The sequence below is a fragment of the Eucyclogobius newberryi genome, unplaced genomic scaffold, assembly GCF_026437365.1.
Source record: "Eucyclogobius newberryi isolate DKJ021-1_F unplaced genomic scaffold, fEucNew1.0.hap1 SCAF_18, whole genome shotgun sequence".
Classification (NCBI taxonomy): domain Eukaryota; kingdom Metazoa; phylum Chordata; class Actinopteri; order Gobiiformes; family Gobiidae; genus Eucyclogobius; species Eucyclogobius newberryi.
The window spans coordinates 11,290,956-11,307,372 of NW_027315812.1; the positions used below are offsets into that span (position 1 = coordinate 11,290,956).

General features: G+C 39.5%; 2 protein-coding genes across 3 annotated transcripts in view; both read right to left on the reverse strand.

The window, feature by feature from the left end:
- Positions 1 to 399: 399 nt before the first annotated feature.
- LOC140364934 (fat storage-inducing transmembrane protein 1-like) lies at positions 400 to 2,565 on the reverse strand. The gene is made up of 2 exons (XM_072451311.1): positions 2,091 to 2,565; positions 400 to 1,085 (listed from the first exon to the last, which is right to left on the reverse strand). Exons 1-2 carry the CDS (start codon positions 2,402 to 2,404, stop codon positions 422 to 424), a joined length of 978 nt encoding a protein of 325 aa, XP_072307412.1. The 5' UTR covers positions 2,405 to 2,565; the 3' UTR covers positions 400 to 421.
- Positions 2,566 to 4,374: 1,809 nt separating this feature from the next.
- Positions 4,375 to 16,417, reverse strand: part of dcaf11 (ddb1 and cul4 associated factor 11) — a 25,670-nt gene continuing 13,627 nt past the window's right edge. For both annotated transcript variants that reach the window (XM_072450506.1, XM_072450505.1), the window contains exons 8-15: positions 15,833 to 15,887; positions 14,358 to 14,426; positions 13,480 to 13,537; positions 11,090 to 11,275; positions 8,868 to 9,021; positions 6,637 to 6,789; positions 5,795 to 5,901; positions 4,375 to 5,122 (exon numbers count right to left, since the gene is read on the reverse strand). In XM_072450506.1, coding sequence (XP_072306607.1) covers positions 5,012 to 5,122; positions 5,795 to 5,901; positions 6,637 to 6,789; positions 8,868 to 9,021; positions 11,090 to 11,275; positions 13,480 to 13,537; positions 14,358 to 14,426; positions 15,833 to 15,887 — 893 coding nt within the window. In that variant the 3' untranslated portion in view covers positions 4,375 to 5,011. The remainder of the gene's footprint in view (positions 5,123 to 5,794; positions 5,902 to 6,636; positions 6,790 to 8,867; positions 9,022 to 11,089; positions 11,276 to 13,479; positions 13,538 to 14,357; positions 14,427 to 15,832; positions 15,888 to 16,417) is intronic.

Genomic DNA, 16,417 nt, shown 5'->3' on the forward strand with positions numbered 1-16,417 from the left:
GATCATACATGCTAACAACCTCGTAATGAACATTTCTAAAATACTTACATGATTTTGGACAATAATTCACCAAAAACATAACCCTAACCCAAATCTATTCTGGACGTTGAAGTTAGATATTAGTAGTTGTAACGTGTTGACAAATGTGATGAACATCCATCTGTCTTCACGCTCTACAAATAACAAAATTGCGTCTTTATTTGCTGCCTCATTAAAATGAATGGGACAGAGTGTTTACATAAGTACCAGGTTGTGTGCGCAGCTGATCCGAACACATCACTCGTGGAAAGGTCTATTAGTTCATCATGAATAAAGTATTTGTTGATGCTTTATGAAGGCCAAATAAGGTTGAGTTATTATAAAGTGGCACAAACTTATTAAACTGGACCAAAAACAGTCCTGAACAGAATAATCCACTGTCTCACACATCTTTGTCATCGTCAGTAGACAGCAGTCCCTCTCCAGGCATCCCGGGACAAAACCTTCTCCCCTTCAGCCTGAACCATCCCTGATACAGTCCTCTCCACGCCAGGCACCCCAGAGCGCCCCCTAGCTGCTGGGCTGGGAATTTGGTGAAGTGTGCCAGCAAGCAAAGCAGTAGAAACATCCACATCGCCAGAAGCAGCGTACACAGAAGAAAGATGACGCGCAACGGGGCCCCGGGAGACTTCTGCAGAGGCTCTGTAGGCGATGCGTGGTCCTTAAAAACGCTGATCTCCTCCAGCATGACGAGACAACACAGGCAGAGGATGAGCACGTCCTGGGACACCTCGTATCCTCTCCACTGCATGTTCGCTCGGACGCAGGAGGCTTTGGTCTGGTCCTCGTGCAGCAGAAGTAAAGGCTGGTTTGATGAGGAGCCGGACGCGTCGCCGTCTTGGGGCATGGGTTCGTAGCAGGTCCCCGCGGCGTCCTCCAAAGCGGTGAGGAGGCGCCTGAGGGCCCACCAGAGCAGCCCCACGAGCAGCAGACGGGACAGGTGGCGCAGGCAGAGGGACAGAGAGCGCCGGGCCGAGAGGGACAGGACCAAGATGAAGGAACCGGTCAGGATGCAGGTCCAACCCCAGGCCGAGCGCAGGAACTTCCTGTTGGAGAAAGTTCATTGAGACGTGAGCAAAACTATGAGTAAACTACATCAACTTTTTCATTGCACACTGAAAGGACAAAGTCTTTATTTCCTTTTTATTCATTTTTGCTATTTTAAGGTCATTTTAAAGGTGCACTATGTAACTTTTGATGAGTCCGCCACCTGTTTGACTCCATGGAGATGTTCCACTCTTAAGGCTTACACTTCTCAACCTTGCTTCTCTATCTACAGGTGGCCAACCGGCTTTGCCGGCTTGTTTCCATGGAGATAAACAAGTTTAATGTCATACTGGGGAACATTTTAGGCAAAAAATAAGAGCTCCATGGAGATAAGAGGACGGAGTTCGGAAAGAATAGTTATTGCTGCGTTAATTACTTCTGGGATTAAAAATATGGAAATAAAAAGAAATAAGAAAGAGTTCCTTTGAGGTGTCTTGTTGAAGAGCCAATAAAATGTACAGGAAATAAAAGGCTATTTTAGGACATTGTATTAGGAAGGCAAGTGAAAATGTCTGAAATACTGAATAACCTATATAAAATGTCAAAACCATATTGGCTCTGCTCTATAAGACTCATTGACAGTGCAAGTTAATCAAAACATTCAAAAAATTTATATTTGTTAATATTAATATGATGATGAATTGCAGTCAGTGTAATTTACTCTTATCACAACATAGATTTTTTACTTTTTGTTTCACAGTAACAAAGCTGTAAAATGTATTCACTAGTTTTTTTTTGTTTTAGCTCAGGATGTTTCGGCAAACATCCCAAAAGCCTCTCAATTCTGAAGGAAACTGATGTAAAAGCTGCATAAACCAAAAGTCTTTTCACATTTCAGATCTTTGTCACCATCGACTGGATGAATGACAAACTACATCTACAATTTGTTTTACTTCTTAAACTATCAAAACAGTTCACGACACTAGTCAAAGACAAGAATATGAAAAGACAAAGCGCAGTGACAATTCCATGGCTCATTGAACACTGTCACATGCAGCTCTCACCTGTAGAGGAAGTGGTTACTGTTGGCAAAGATGTTGTACGTTGAGACCCACAGACTGAGCAGGGGCCCAAACAGGACCATCCCCGACAGGAGCAGGTGGAGGTGACGGCGGACCAGGGAGCTGCCCAGAACCCTGCCCAGCAAATGTGTCACCAAATCCAAAACTGTGCTCAAAACCTCAACAACACATCTCACAGGTAAAAGGACTTCTTTCAAAACTTTCTGTAACTTCCCCAGACTAACCTCAGAGCTTAACATGTTCAGATTCATGTTTGCTTCTTGTTGTCCACTCCTTGTTGTCCACTCTGGAAGCATTTCTCTTTCTTTATCTTTGTCAGGCGGGCAGATACCACATGGCTTTTAAAAATATACCCCTGCCCCCTTTTGCCCACCCCCTCCACCACACACAGACAGGTTGCTGCTGCTGCTTCTGCTCTTGTAACACTATCCATTATCCTCAACACAATTACACAAGTCTTAGATGTGATCCAATGGCATTACAGAGGTCCAAACAACTGCCTGATCTAATAACAACACCACATGATCACCACTAATATATTAGATTGTTTAGAATTGTCATCAATGTACTGCAGCAGTTTATAATAAGAAATAGAATGAAATAAGAAAATAAAATGTGTGTGGCAAGGCAATGGTCTCATCTTATAGTTCAACATTTTGGGAAACTCTGACTAAAAGGTTCATTTCGTGGGATTTTGTATTTAAAACGTGCACCGTGTAACTTTTCTGGTGGTGTTATTGTTGTACATTGGACTTAAAATCGCCAAGGAGACAAACAAGCCGAGTTACGGGTCAGGTCTCTGGAGGCTCACAGTTTTTTCAATACATTTTGAGTTGCTGTAATTGAATAAATGTAAGGCAAGTACATGTATTGACATTCTGTGAAATATTCCCAGGAAATCAATAAAAATATACATGGAAAGGTAAGTGTCGGTTCTTCCATCATAAAAGTCACATAGTTCAGCTATAATTCAATAAGCAATAATGAATCATTCTGCTGTTCACCCTGCTAATTAGATCATAAAATGAATTATTACTATACATAAAAGATATACTTTCACATCTATTAAAGAAGTTTTAGTTAACTGCATGTTATATCACTTAAACATGTGTACAAATAGGCCACAGAATAGGATTTAAGTTAGTACTGGTTAAATATAATGAATATAATTAAATGTACACAATGCAAAGCCCTGTTATAAGCCTGGATAGTATCATCAATTCTCCTGCTCCTCTTTAGTCCCTCCATTATTAGCCTCAGCTGTCAAAGCCAACACTAATTTGAGTTATAAACTGTTGCCAGTCTGAATTTGGCTCAACTAACAGCTGCGAGACCTTTATTTCCAATGCACAGGCCTCTGGGCAGTGGTCCAGTCTTCAGATAAGGCAAATGTAGCTTTTATATTTGGTTTGTGCTCCTCAAACCAGGCCCGGAGGACCCAGACTTCTGTCCTATTGGCGTTTTCAATTTGAGATTAAGTGCAAACAAGCGAAGGAATCTAAGTTTAGACTGTCACTGCAACGGCATCAATACGACAACCTCTGAGTGACATTGTGCTTCCTGCAACAACTGATTGTCTCCGGTTAGTCATACTGTCTTACAACATGGTATTATTAGCACAATTTACTTGCGACGATACTCTAAACATCAGATTATGGATTGTATAGTTTATTTACTTACATGGTCCCAAAATACAAATCAATCTCTGGGAATATGGTAATATGTTGGCTATTTTAATTTGCAAAATAACAAAACCATAATCCCCCAAAATCTCAACGAAAGATTACACTTTTTTACATTCAAATTGTGAAAAAATTGCAACAGCTGATAATTGTCTTGTGAGTAAAAATGTGTGAAATGTGCAAATCTGAACATTTCTCTCCCAATATTTAAGTTGTATTTACTTTTTTACTGTGTCTCAAAACAAACTCAAATTGCAGATTACACTAAAATTTACTTGTAATCAATTAGTTATCGTTTGTACATCTAAATGTTGTACAATGTTGGCTTTATTCAATTTACAACCCAACACAAACATTATACCAGGTGTGGAACAATACTGTAACAAAGTAATATCAAACCTATGAACTTTGCGAACCTTTTATTCCCTCAAATACTGTATTTATGTTTTTATTGTTTGTTTCAACACAAACTCATGCATACAGATTTGATTTAGTTTATTTGTTATTGTAAAATTGTGGTGGGTTTACCTGAAAACTGTGTAAACATGTGTAAATATTAAGTCACATAATATGATTTACCCATGAATTGATCCCAGCTGTACAACACAGATATTCCTTAGAGCACAGATATTAACAAACATATTTCCTCTTAAACTGAATCAGGTTTGTATTATGTGTGTTATTGTGTCCACTGACCCAGGATCAGTTGGATGTAGGTTTTAATGTGGGCACACTTTGGGAGAAGAGGCAGAAGATCCGACCTATTTAGCGCCTTTGATCGGGAAAGGAGCTGAAACTGCACCAGAAAGTCAAACTTAATGCCAAATAAGCACATGGACAGATTCCTAAATGCACTCACTGAATGCACTTCTCATTAAAATACTATACATTTATACAGAAGTCCCATCATTGCCACATCGTTCAGCAATCTGACATGATTTCTGTTTAACTACATGACATAAACAGCAGATTAAGTGCTGTGCTTACAGCTCTTCGCTTTAACACTTAAGTGTAAAATATATTTGAACATTTTTATCACAACACAAAGGAAAGTCCCTGTGCCATGAGCACTTAAGAAATGCAACCACACTAGATTCGTCATCATTAACATCCAGCGATTAAGTAAAAGCTTTATGTCCCCCTCCTTTATTGTTGATCGAGCTCGTTTTTGGGATAGCTCCGCCCAGTCTGTAGAGACAGCATCTTTTCCCTCGGCGTCCTTCAGCAGTCGCAGGGTTTCTCCGGCGCCGGGGTTTTAGTCGGGACCCGCTCCCGCTCCTCATCCAGGGGATGGGTCTGTCTGTGCTCCCACATCCGCACCGCTCCGTCCCACTGGGAACACAACCAAACAATGAGCTCTTTATTCTCAAACTTTGACTTGATGAAATTCAAAAACGCAGATGCACTGCAAAGACAAACAATACAGGGACTTTTGCAACACATTTCCTTCTGTAATCATGCAGTGTATTATTAATCTCCGGCTGAGGAAAGAAAAAATACTTAATCAAAAGAACTGTAGACATATACGTGAAAAGTACTACTCAAAATAGTACTTTTTAATGCAATTTTAAAACGCGCTGTAGTTTTAAACCTCACGATGCATGTTCTTTGCTTTGTTGGTGTCAAAAATGCAAACACAGTCGTGAAACAGCTGGACAAAAGGGACTTGGAGTAATGAAGTACAAACGACACAGGCTTAAATGAATTACAGGTTTAAAAATCTAATAAAAAAAGTTTAATTGCCCGTGAAAAATCGACTCAATTGCACAAAAGTGAGTATTTGTAATTAGTTACTTTCCTGCTGTGCCAATTGCATCATAAAACCATTTTCTGATGTAGTTTTAATAGATTCAACGACGAACCCTTCTTAGATATTTGGCCAAGCTGCAATTCGAACCTCACGTCTCCATAGAAACAAACCGTATCAGAACTATTACTCAGTGCACTTTTAACGTTGCACATTTGGCGCACCAGTTTGCAGCGCGCAGTGAAAACAGGACTCACGGAGCTGCTGATGATGTTGTCCTCATACGGGTGCCAGCTGACGTCCCTCACACAGGCGTCGTGTCCGGACAGTCTGGTGACCACGCCCCCCGTCAGGACGTCGTAAACTAAGAGACAAAGTGACAAGAATACAATTAAAGAGTGGTAAAAACTGAGCTGGAGGGCATGTGTGTTCTCTGTGGTAGAATCTGCTGTGCTTGGACCTGGTTTAAGGATAAAATTACTATCTATTCTGACCGATTTCTGGACCTTTAAGGTTATTTAAATGACATGCAAACTGCAAAATATGATGCGAGTAATCAAAAGGAACGTGGTTTTTATTATTTGACTGTTTATATATCATTTTAAATAACCACAGCCAGTGATCAGCCTCTTCTTTGTTCAGATTAGTAACATTTTTTCCTATTTTACAGGTGCAATAATTACCGGAAGAAATAAGTTAAAAATGTTACGACATGGACCCAGACAAAATAATAGTTATTTAAGGACTATTACCAGAAAACAGGCCAAGACCTGTTCTATCATTGAATATGATCCCATTTGCTTATTCCATCATACATTTGTTTGCTAAATAAGATGTAAATTGCCGCACCTTAATGGTCATTAAACAATGTTTGAGTCTTGAGCTCTTAATCTCTTCATCTCTTATCTTATCTTATTGGCTGTTTTTAATTAGATTTTTGTTGTTTTACCTGATCTGACACTTTCTTATGAAGACTTCTTTATTGTTTGTATAACTTATGCATCGAAACCAACTGCAAACCAACTCAAGCAGCAGGTATGACTAAATGTAACCACAGGGCGTCATCTCTGAACCCGGTCTAAGGCGGACGGACACTCACTGACGATCTTGCCGGTGGAGCAGCCCGAGTAGATGAACCTCTGTCCGGTGCTGAACTCGGGGGAGAATCTGCAGCGGATGAGCGTGTGCAGGACGCCGTGTCCGCGATACGTCATGACAGACGTGTCGCCCGTCAGCTTGTGCCGCTTCAGAGCTACGGAGGGGAACACACGCACAAGAAGGCATCAGGTTTCAGGGCATTAAGCGCATCGTTTCAAGTTTTCAAATGGGACTTGTGAGACTGAGCAGCATTTTTTTTTATCCCTCCACAAGTCACAAAGTTTGCATTTCCAGTTTCCCCGATTATTTATTCCACAATAGGGAAGGTTCAGTGTTGTAACCCAGTGTTCAAGAACAGCAAGAAAATAAAAAAACAACACCATAATAATAGAAATAAACTTAAATAGATAGGAGAGGGGGGTCTTGATGTTGGACCCGCTTCATTCACTTTACAAATGATAAAAAATGTATTCTCCAAAAACGTTTTACTATATCAAATGGATATAAAAGCAGAACGAAGATAAAGAGACTGCTTTAGGTTTACACTATCATCTTACAACGTTCAAATTAAGTTCTAAAAAGTATGTCAGAACCTAAGGTGTGTTGTAAGGTTCAGAACCTTACAACACAGAGCTCAAGGTGTGCCCACCAGCTCAGAGGGCAAGAAGAAAGAGGAAAAACATGTCCGAAATGCCCTCTCAGCCTGTGGTTACCCCGCTTGGGCTCTCAACAGAGTGAAGAGAACCAAGAAGCAGGACAAAAGGGAAACTGAACAGAGAAGGAAGGGTGTTTCTATCCCTTATGTGTCTGGCCTGTCGGAAAAACTGCAGAGAATTTTTAGACAACACGAAGTCCCTGTTTATTTTAAACCAGGAAACACTTTAAGACAAAAACTGGTTCACCCAAAGGACAAGTTGCCGACTCAAAAACAGAGCAATGTAGTTTATTCGATCCAATGCAGTGAAGAAAGTTGTAAAGAACGTTACATAGGTGAGACGAAACAGCCTCTACACAAGAGGCTTTATCAGCACAGAAGAAATACTAGTTCAGGACCACAGAGCGCCGTGCATCTCCATCTTGAAGCCTCTAATCACTCGTTTGAAGACGGTGAGGTGAAGGTTTTAAGCAGGGAGAAAAGATGGTTTGAAAGAGGAGTCAAGGAAGCTATTTTTGTTAAAAAAGAAAAACCTTCTTTAAACAGAAACGGAGGTCTAAGGTTCAATCTTCCTGTAGTGTACAATGGGATCCTGAACCCCTGGAGAGGTAGAGGACCAGTACCAGGACATTTAGATGTTAATCAGGTACTCAGGGTGGGTGAGCCAGGGTCTCACAAAGACAAAGGGGAGACTAATAGCCCATTAAAGGGTTGAATAGGCTCGGTAGTTTCTGTTGAAACAAACAACTCTTTCCTCTTCAGGAAGGCTCCTCCCAATGGGCTGGTCTTACCACAGAACAGTATTAATATCGGAGTTCTCGACCTAAATTCTTTTTATTGACAATGACTCTTGGATGAGAGTCGAAACGTCAATTTTTTTCTAACTGAGTCCAGATGACTACAACTGAAGCTTTTTCTACTAAGTTCTAAAAAGTTAATTTGTGAACTTAACTACGACTTTACTTCAATTTGTGGACCTTGCCATGGATTTTCAAATATTGCTATTGGAAATTGTCGTTATCGGCCACAAGAGCAAGACAAATATTGTATATCTGCTGAAAATATCCACATCAGAACATCCCTGCTAATAAATTACCACTGCAATAGGCACTTTGGAGAGTTCTTATGTCCTGTTTGTTACTCAAATAATGCCCAGGTGAACTTTTAACTTGACTTGATCTTTTAATTGCTCGTCTCTTGGCTGCGTCGTCTCTGGACACTTATCCATAGCCTTTCCTTTGCTCCTGCCCGACTCCAACTAAGGCCCAATCACTCATGAGATCCTTGAACTTTCACCTCTTCGTCACAGAGCCCTACTTTTTCTACAAGTACAGTGTCTTTCATCGCCCTAAGTGTATAATTTACTTTAAAAGGTGCGTAAAATGCCCAGAAATTGTATATTTTAACTAAAACTAAAATTACACAGAGTAAAAAAAGTATGGTAAATAAGCAACAAACAATTATGAGAGCAACATTCAACTTTGTAAATGTTGCAATAAAATAAAATACAACAAATTTGAAATGTAACTGAAGTGATTGTAATTGAAAAACTGCAGTAGCCGTCAGTCAGTCAGTACCTCTCTGCGGAACCTGCTGCCAGCGATAGTCCCAGTTCTGTTGAGTCACGGCCAAACGAGACGCAGCCAAACCCTCTTTGGGAGAGAACTTCCGGACGTCCCAGAGCTTAATGGACTGGTCTTTTGAGTTGCTGATTAAATAGCGCGCATCTCCCTAAAAACAAACAAAACAAATGTGTGTCAAATAAATGCTGAAATCACCGAGTGAGTGTGTCAATGGATACAGAAGAGTTTACTCTCCAGTTGGACCTGCATTCGAAAAAAAATAATTGAGGCTGGTTGTAATTATTTTACACACAAAAACATGATTTGCTGAGTTATTCTGAACAGGTGTTGTTCGGCAAGTGTTGCTTTCACCATTTGATAAGAGTGCTACACAAGAAAACGAGAAATCGATTATGCTAAAAAGTAGCTTTTTCGTTACATTCCAAAACACTAAAGGAGAACGGAGCAACTAAAAGGAACAATAAGAACAACAAGGACAGACACAAGTTTTGGACGTTTCATGTTTTCTTATTATGTTTACTACATTCTAGATTGTAGAAAGATACTGAAAACACTAATTATATGAAGCTAGAAGTATGGAATTATATATCAAAGAAAATCAATGTAAAATAACTCCAAATATGTGTTAATATTTTAGATTCAGATTCCTCAAAGTGGCCCCTCTTTTCTTTTTTGACAGTGCTGGGAACCCTTGGCCTTCACTCAATGAGCTTTAGGATGTAATTTTAATTTCACAACATCATCTACTAGTGTTGATGCCTTCAGTGAGACTATACAATGTGAATAATGAAAACAATTTAAATTAAAGCCGCGACAGCTGCGATGATGTTGTTGTTGTTGTTGTTTTATGGCGGTTGGCATCCAATTGTTGCATTACCGCCAGACTTTATTCCTCAGACTTTTCGTAGTCCTCAGACTGTCGTAGTCCGTAAAAGTACTCCTTCCATTGCTTTGGTGTTACAAAGCCCATGAGGTCATGATATGTCTTTGTGACTAGAATAGTTGTTGTTTCGCGCGACCGCTTTCCCGCGCGATACTGCATTCTCTTAGACTTTATTCTTTAGACTTTGTTCTTCAGACTTTGTTCTTCAGACTTTATTCTTCAGACTTTATTCTTCAGACTTTATTCTTCAGACTTTATTCTTCAGACTTTATTCTTCAGACTTTATTCTTCAGACTTTATTCTTCAGACTTTATTCTTTAGACTTTATTCTTTAGACTTTGTTCTTTAGACTTTGTTCTTTAGACTTTATTCTTTAGACTTTGTTCTTTAGACTTTGTTCTTTAGACTTTGTTCTTCAGACTTTGTTCTTCAGACTTTGTTCTTCAGACTTTGTTCTTCAGACTTTGTTCTTCAGACTTTGTTCTTCAGACTTTGTTCTTCAGACTTTGTTCTTCAGACTTTGTTCTTCAGACTTTGTTCTTCAGACTTTATTCTTCAGACTTTGTTCTTCAGACTTTGTTCTTCAGACTTTATTCTTCAGACTTTATTCTTCAGACTTTATTCTTCAGACTTTGTTCTTCAGACTTTGTTCTTCAGACTTTGTTCTTCAGACTTTGTTCTTCAGACTTTGTTCTTCAGACTTTGTTCTTCAGACTTTGTTCTTCAGACTTTATTCTTCAGACTTTATTCTTCAGACTTTATTCTTCAGACTTTATTCTTCAGACTTTATTCTTCAGACTTTATTCTTTAGACTTTACTCTTTAGACTTTATTCTTTAAACCCCCTCCCTGTACCTCCGTCACCTAGCAACAGAGACCCGCCGCTAATGCTGATGCTAACGCTGATGCTAACGCTAATGCTGAGACCACGGCACGAGATGAAATGTTCATTCATTGCGCCCCTGCTGGCCAATTGTGAATTATTTCACAATTATTTCCACTCAGATCATAAAAACGCATTAGTGAGTGAAATATGAGCTCCGTAGATCAATTCCATTAGGCGTGACTTGTCCTTGAAAAAACAGGAAATTAAGCCTTTTTTGAGGAAAGAAAGGAAGGAATATCAACATTTTTGGGAATATTTATTAATTTCAATGTCTTTAGATGCAAAAAGTGTTTTTTTGAGCTCGATCGGACAAAAAACCAAGGACAAGTACGACTTTGAAAAAAAAAGTCAAACGTGGCGGTGCCACTTTGATTCACATGGCTGACTTCCCATCTATTGCGAATCTGTGCATTGAATGGTTTTTAAAACAGTCTCTCTTCGGCTTCACCTTGCTGTGGATGAACGTGATGCCGTCTCTGTGCCCGGCCAGATGGCCCACGGGCTGCGGCCGGTCCTCCCGAAGCGTGCGCCGGTCCCACACTTTGCACAGAGCGTCGTCGCTGCCCGAGAACAGCAGCTGGGACGAGCTGTCTGCAAACGCCACCGCATTCACGTCGTCCTCGTGAGCGTCGATCTGAAGGAGCCACAGAGGAGCGTGTGTGAGGGGCTTGCAGGTGTGAAAGAAGACAATAACTGTGCTGAAATACTAGACAGATCTGTTGATATCACGCGTAATGTTATAAAGATTTGTCCCACAGATGTGCATGAGTGACAGTTAAAGTCTTATGAAAAACATCGAAGGCGTTACTGAGCTGCACTGGAACAATAGGCCATTTGGATGTGACAAACTTAAAATCAGAGTAATAATCCTTTGAACAGTAATAATGATTCTATGTAGGATTGCAGAGAATATTGTGATATTATCAAAACCTGCAAAGTTTCAGGAATAGTGTCCTCTACAAACAACAACTAATCCAGTTCTAAAAATGTACTGGTTTCTTGTTTAGATACGTCTTATGTTTCAATCTTCTCTCAACTTAATGCTCCCTTGGTGCGTTTTAAAATGTGTACCGAATCCCACAATTGAATCATAAAACCTTAATCTAATCGCATCACCACTTGGACAATTTGAAAATCACTTCACTTGTCCAGTGTAGATCGGAGAAAACTGTGTGTCCAGGCCAACAAAGTAAATCTAACAAAAGAAGAACTTATGCTTTTCTCTGGTATTCAAACATAAACGATCACATACACAGAACACTTCACATTTTGTTCAATGTTAACTGCATTATCTGCTTTAAATGACTGAGTGTTTAGTTCATGTGATTTGAACAAGAAATAATTGAATGGCTCCATGTTCTTCAATGAATCAAAATACACCTTGAAGTAAGATTACAGGTAAAATCAAGTCGACTTTGCATAATAAGTCTCCTTTAACAAAGAAAGAATAACCTAAAGTATGAACAAACCAAAACCTGGGCCACAAACAACACATTTAATCTAAACATCGACGGCTTATAATGATGCAGTCTTTTCCCACTGTTGATATTTTAGCTGCTACGACAGGTGTGGACGCGAAAAAGAGAACAATGAACCTTTTCCAACAAGTGAGACCAACACCAGGCAGTGAAACCGATACATCGACAGAAAACAAGAACACAAGAGAAGAAGAAGAGAAGCACACAGCCATTGTCACCGAGTTCCATCGCACTTTCTGTCCTTTCTGCCTCAAACTCAAGTGAGAGAGATATACATATCATATTACAGGCAATAAGGTAAACTGCTGGGCTTCCTGATTTTCAAACCGAGAAAGGAGGAAGTAGATATTTAAATCTGTTTAACTCAATCCCAGCTCTCACAAACGCTTTGGCACATCACTAGTATTCACAGGCATGTCATTATTGGCCACTAGCACAGCTTTAGAACAGCTTTTTTTAGATGGAAATGTGAAGCAAAGTGTCATATAGCGACGCACTGTGCTCTTTCTAAGTTTGGAATAGATAAAATGCTTTCCAAATCGATCAAGACGGTGTGTAGGCGCCTTGTCATGAAGTTCTGGGGGGAAACAGCATTTAATAATTCATGACAAGAAAAGTTGGGTAATTCAGTTTTGACCAACAGCCATTTCTAATAGTTACTGTTCCACTTAAATAAATATGTACATTAATAACTCAATCAAAAAGGAAAAACACAACTGTCTAAGAGATGATGGCAACTTGTCTAATGCAGTTCTTCTACTAAGATCCTTCTGTAAAAAAACGTTCAAACTCAAATTGAAAATAACCTCGCATTTTCCCCAGAACTTGCTCATAAATGAAAGTGGGTTTTATGTGATTTACATTTATCAAAGTGACAAACAGTTTGAAATTGAGCTGTCATTTAAAAGTAGAAGGAATTGTGTGATTTTCCTTATTTAATCAGCATTTATTGGATCATTTAAATTAAGTGGAAAGTACTTTTTGACACATACACATATACATACTGATGATTTTTACTAGTCGGCTATAACATGCTGTTAAAACGCATAAACGCTCTGGTCGGAGTGAATGTAAAAGAAGAACGAGCAGGGGAGCAGTTGAAGCATTTACATAGGCAGATGGCTCAGGGTCAGCGACACAGAGGGAGGCTTTGGGCTGGGCACTGGACACACCCTCCCCTCCCCCTCCCCTCACTCTCCCTTGTCCCAGTACAGGGCAGGACAGTCCTCTCTGCTGCTTCATCACAGAGTTGAAATGAGAACGGTCCAGACGCAGCCGCCTCACCTTGACCGCGGGACGAGCCTCTGAAGCGCACAGGGCGAGCGGGACGGAGCGGGACAAGAACAATCAAACCACTGACCTTCAGCGTGCGCTTGTTCTGCTCCAGATCGAAAACATACAGACAGCCGTCGTTGGCACTGGAGGAACAGACCAGATTTTTGATCAGATCCAGGAAATGTGTTCAGCATTTGTCTCTAGTATGATCTAATCTAAAATTAAAGCACGGAACATTATTTGCTAAAGGTTATTTTATCAGTCCCAAAAATATGAAAAATGTAGGGCGGCAACAAACATTTTTCTATTTAGTCCAGCAATTATTCTTTCTAATTAATTTATTTGTTGTTTCAATCGCAAAATGCCTGTAAATATCACATTTTACTCAATTTGACCCAGATCATGCTTAAGTGATTCGCCTTGAGGACAAATCTTCGGCATAATTTTGGTGTAATTCCTGCTTTGTCTGAGTCATAAAACCTCTTATTTCAGCACATGCAAGTTTCAGTCTGTTTATAGTCCAGATAAACATTACTCGATCACTAAATGAGTTAATGAGGCCATTATTTCAATAACAATCAATTAGTTGCGATTAAAATGTTGTTTCATTGGTTGATTTTCTAATTATTATTTTAACGCATCAATGACCAGCTAGTAAGAAGAGCTGAATTCAGTTCATGAAATACTACACATTTTTTCATTTCTGAACACATATTAAAATGAAATAAGGAAATACTTTTGCTCCTCCATAAAGTCCAAAAAGCTCAGGTTTTGTGCCGGATTACAGATCAATCTCTACTTCATATATTTAAAATACTTGAAGAGTTGAATTCAAAATCCACACTCGTTTACAAAAGATGATAAAACATAAAGAAGAGCTTGGTTTTGTATGTGACATCAGTTGTGGGTGGGACAGCGTCAGTCTCGGAGCCTTGAAACCTAAAAGTGAATTGTGTCGCTCACCCGCCCAGGATTTCTTTGCCATCTGTGGACGCAGCCAGCGAGAACACGCAGAACCGCCTCTCATCTGGACTACAAAGCACACGTCGCACACACAGGTTCACAAAGCAGAAACGACAGTCAATCAACCCAACAAGGCAGCACAGCACATCGTGAAATCATTATTATCCCAATATATCTGAACATATCTTCTAATTCAGTTCATAGCTTTGATTTGCTCAGTTAATATTTGAGATAGTTTGACTACCGTAGTAAATAAATTAGCTTTCTTCTTTAATTAAACAGTGTAAGGAAATAGAGAGGAATAATGCGATTCAATTTGAGTTTTGTCTTATTGAAAATACTAATACTCAATACTAATTCCATGAACATAAGACCATAAGAAGTAAGACCATTTCACTAAAAAGAAAAAAAATGTGTTGCTCCAAAGTCTAAACTCTAAACAGCTTGAAACATGTTTTTACTGACACATGAATATTTGAAATGACAATGTGAGATGAATGGATTTTGATTAGTTGCAGAATAGTATAACATAATTCTCATCAAAACATATTTTGCCAGACACGTGACGAAATGCCACCTGCCGCCATATTGGTTCTAGTTGATAATCTGAACAAACTCCAAAGAAACATTGAATAACTGACCAAATGATCAGTATTAAATCAGTTTTAGACGATTTTCAGTTCATGGCTTTCAGATTAAAGCTGGGGTACCTCATTTTCACACGGCAAAACCAAAAGTATTATGCATTAAAAACTGTTCCAATCGAACTAGTTCCTATCGCTCACAAACACTTGGGCACATCATTTATATCCACAAGCATTCAAAGTGCTGCTTTTAAAAGATAAGATGTGGGAAATCACTAAATGTACTTATTTTAAAAGAGAAAGTTGGGAACCCCAGCTTTAATAACTTAAAAAAAAGCCCTTGATAGATCCAATACGGCACCAACTGCTCTAATATCTGCGCCGACTGCCCCAATATCAGTCATAGCTGCGCCGACTGCCCTGTTTGACATTTTGGGTATAATTAGTATTTAAACACAATATTATATTACTTTTCATACAAGATAGTCCCAGCAAACCACATGCCTTCAATCTGCAGTAAAATGCACATTAATTTGGCCCAGGTTTTACATTGTATGACCCTCGCCAAAGATTTGCGGGGGTATTAAAGCTTTAAAATGTATTCCTTTGTGTTTTCCTTAATAGCATTATATAATATTCAATGTGTGATTAGTTGGGACATGTTCAGCCCTAGGACACACATCAACCTTTGAAGTAATGCTTTTGTTAGATTGACTATGGTTTAATGTTGTCATAATGGGCTCACACACAGAGAGGAAATGGATGGCGAGGTGACAGGCTTTGACAGCATCATTCATCGCCGCGGTAATGAAGGGAAAGGTGGGCTGCCCGGTGGGGAATGATAGATTACCTGGTTCGTAATTATAAGTTACTATGAGGAGAGACACTAACTTGAGGTCCAGGGCGGTGTGGTTTTCGCCGTCGCCATCTATGCTGCACAAATGAACTGCGGGCGAGAGACAAAAGAGACATGAGAGCAGAGTAAAAACTATGGTAAATACTGCGTTTTCAGGACACGCGCTCGTCTTACATCGCGTTATTCTCACTTAATCTGTGCCAACGACCTCTTTGACCTCACACCATAATCATATTTAAGCAACGGCATCCTTTAGTGTTGTCACAATAATAATATTTCAAACTCAATTTCAACACTACAGAAAAGTCTAAATGCTAAATATCATTTACCATTACCGCAATGATAATAAATAATGTTCTTTCTTTGTTAGACAATAGAAGGACATTTGCAGCACAAAATAATAGTAATAGTTTGTTTAATATTACATGGTGGTCTTTTCTGACATTTCAGGACAGGGTCAACTGTCCTGTTTTACCATCTAAAATAAGATAAGAAGTTAAATTGTCCATGTTTTGGCTATAGTTTGACTACCTTAAAGGCCGTATGGACGATTTTTCGGCGATTTGAGAACGCAGGCGGAAGTGCGCATGCACACTCCCCCGTGCGGACCGATACAACAC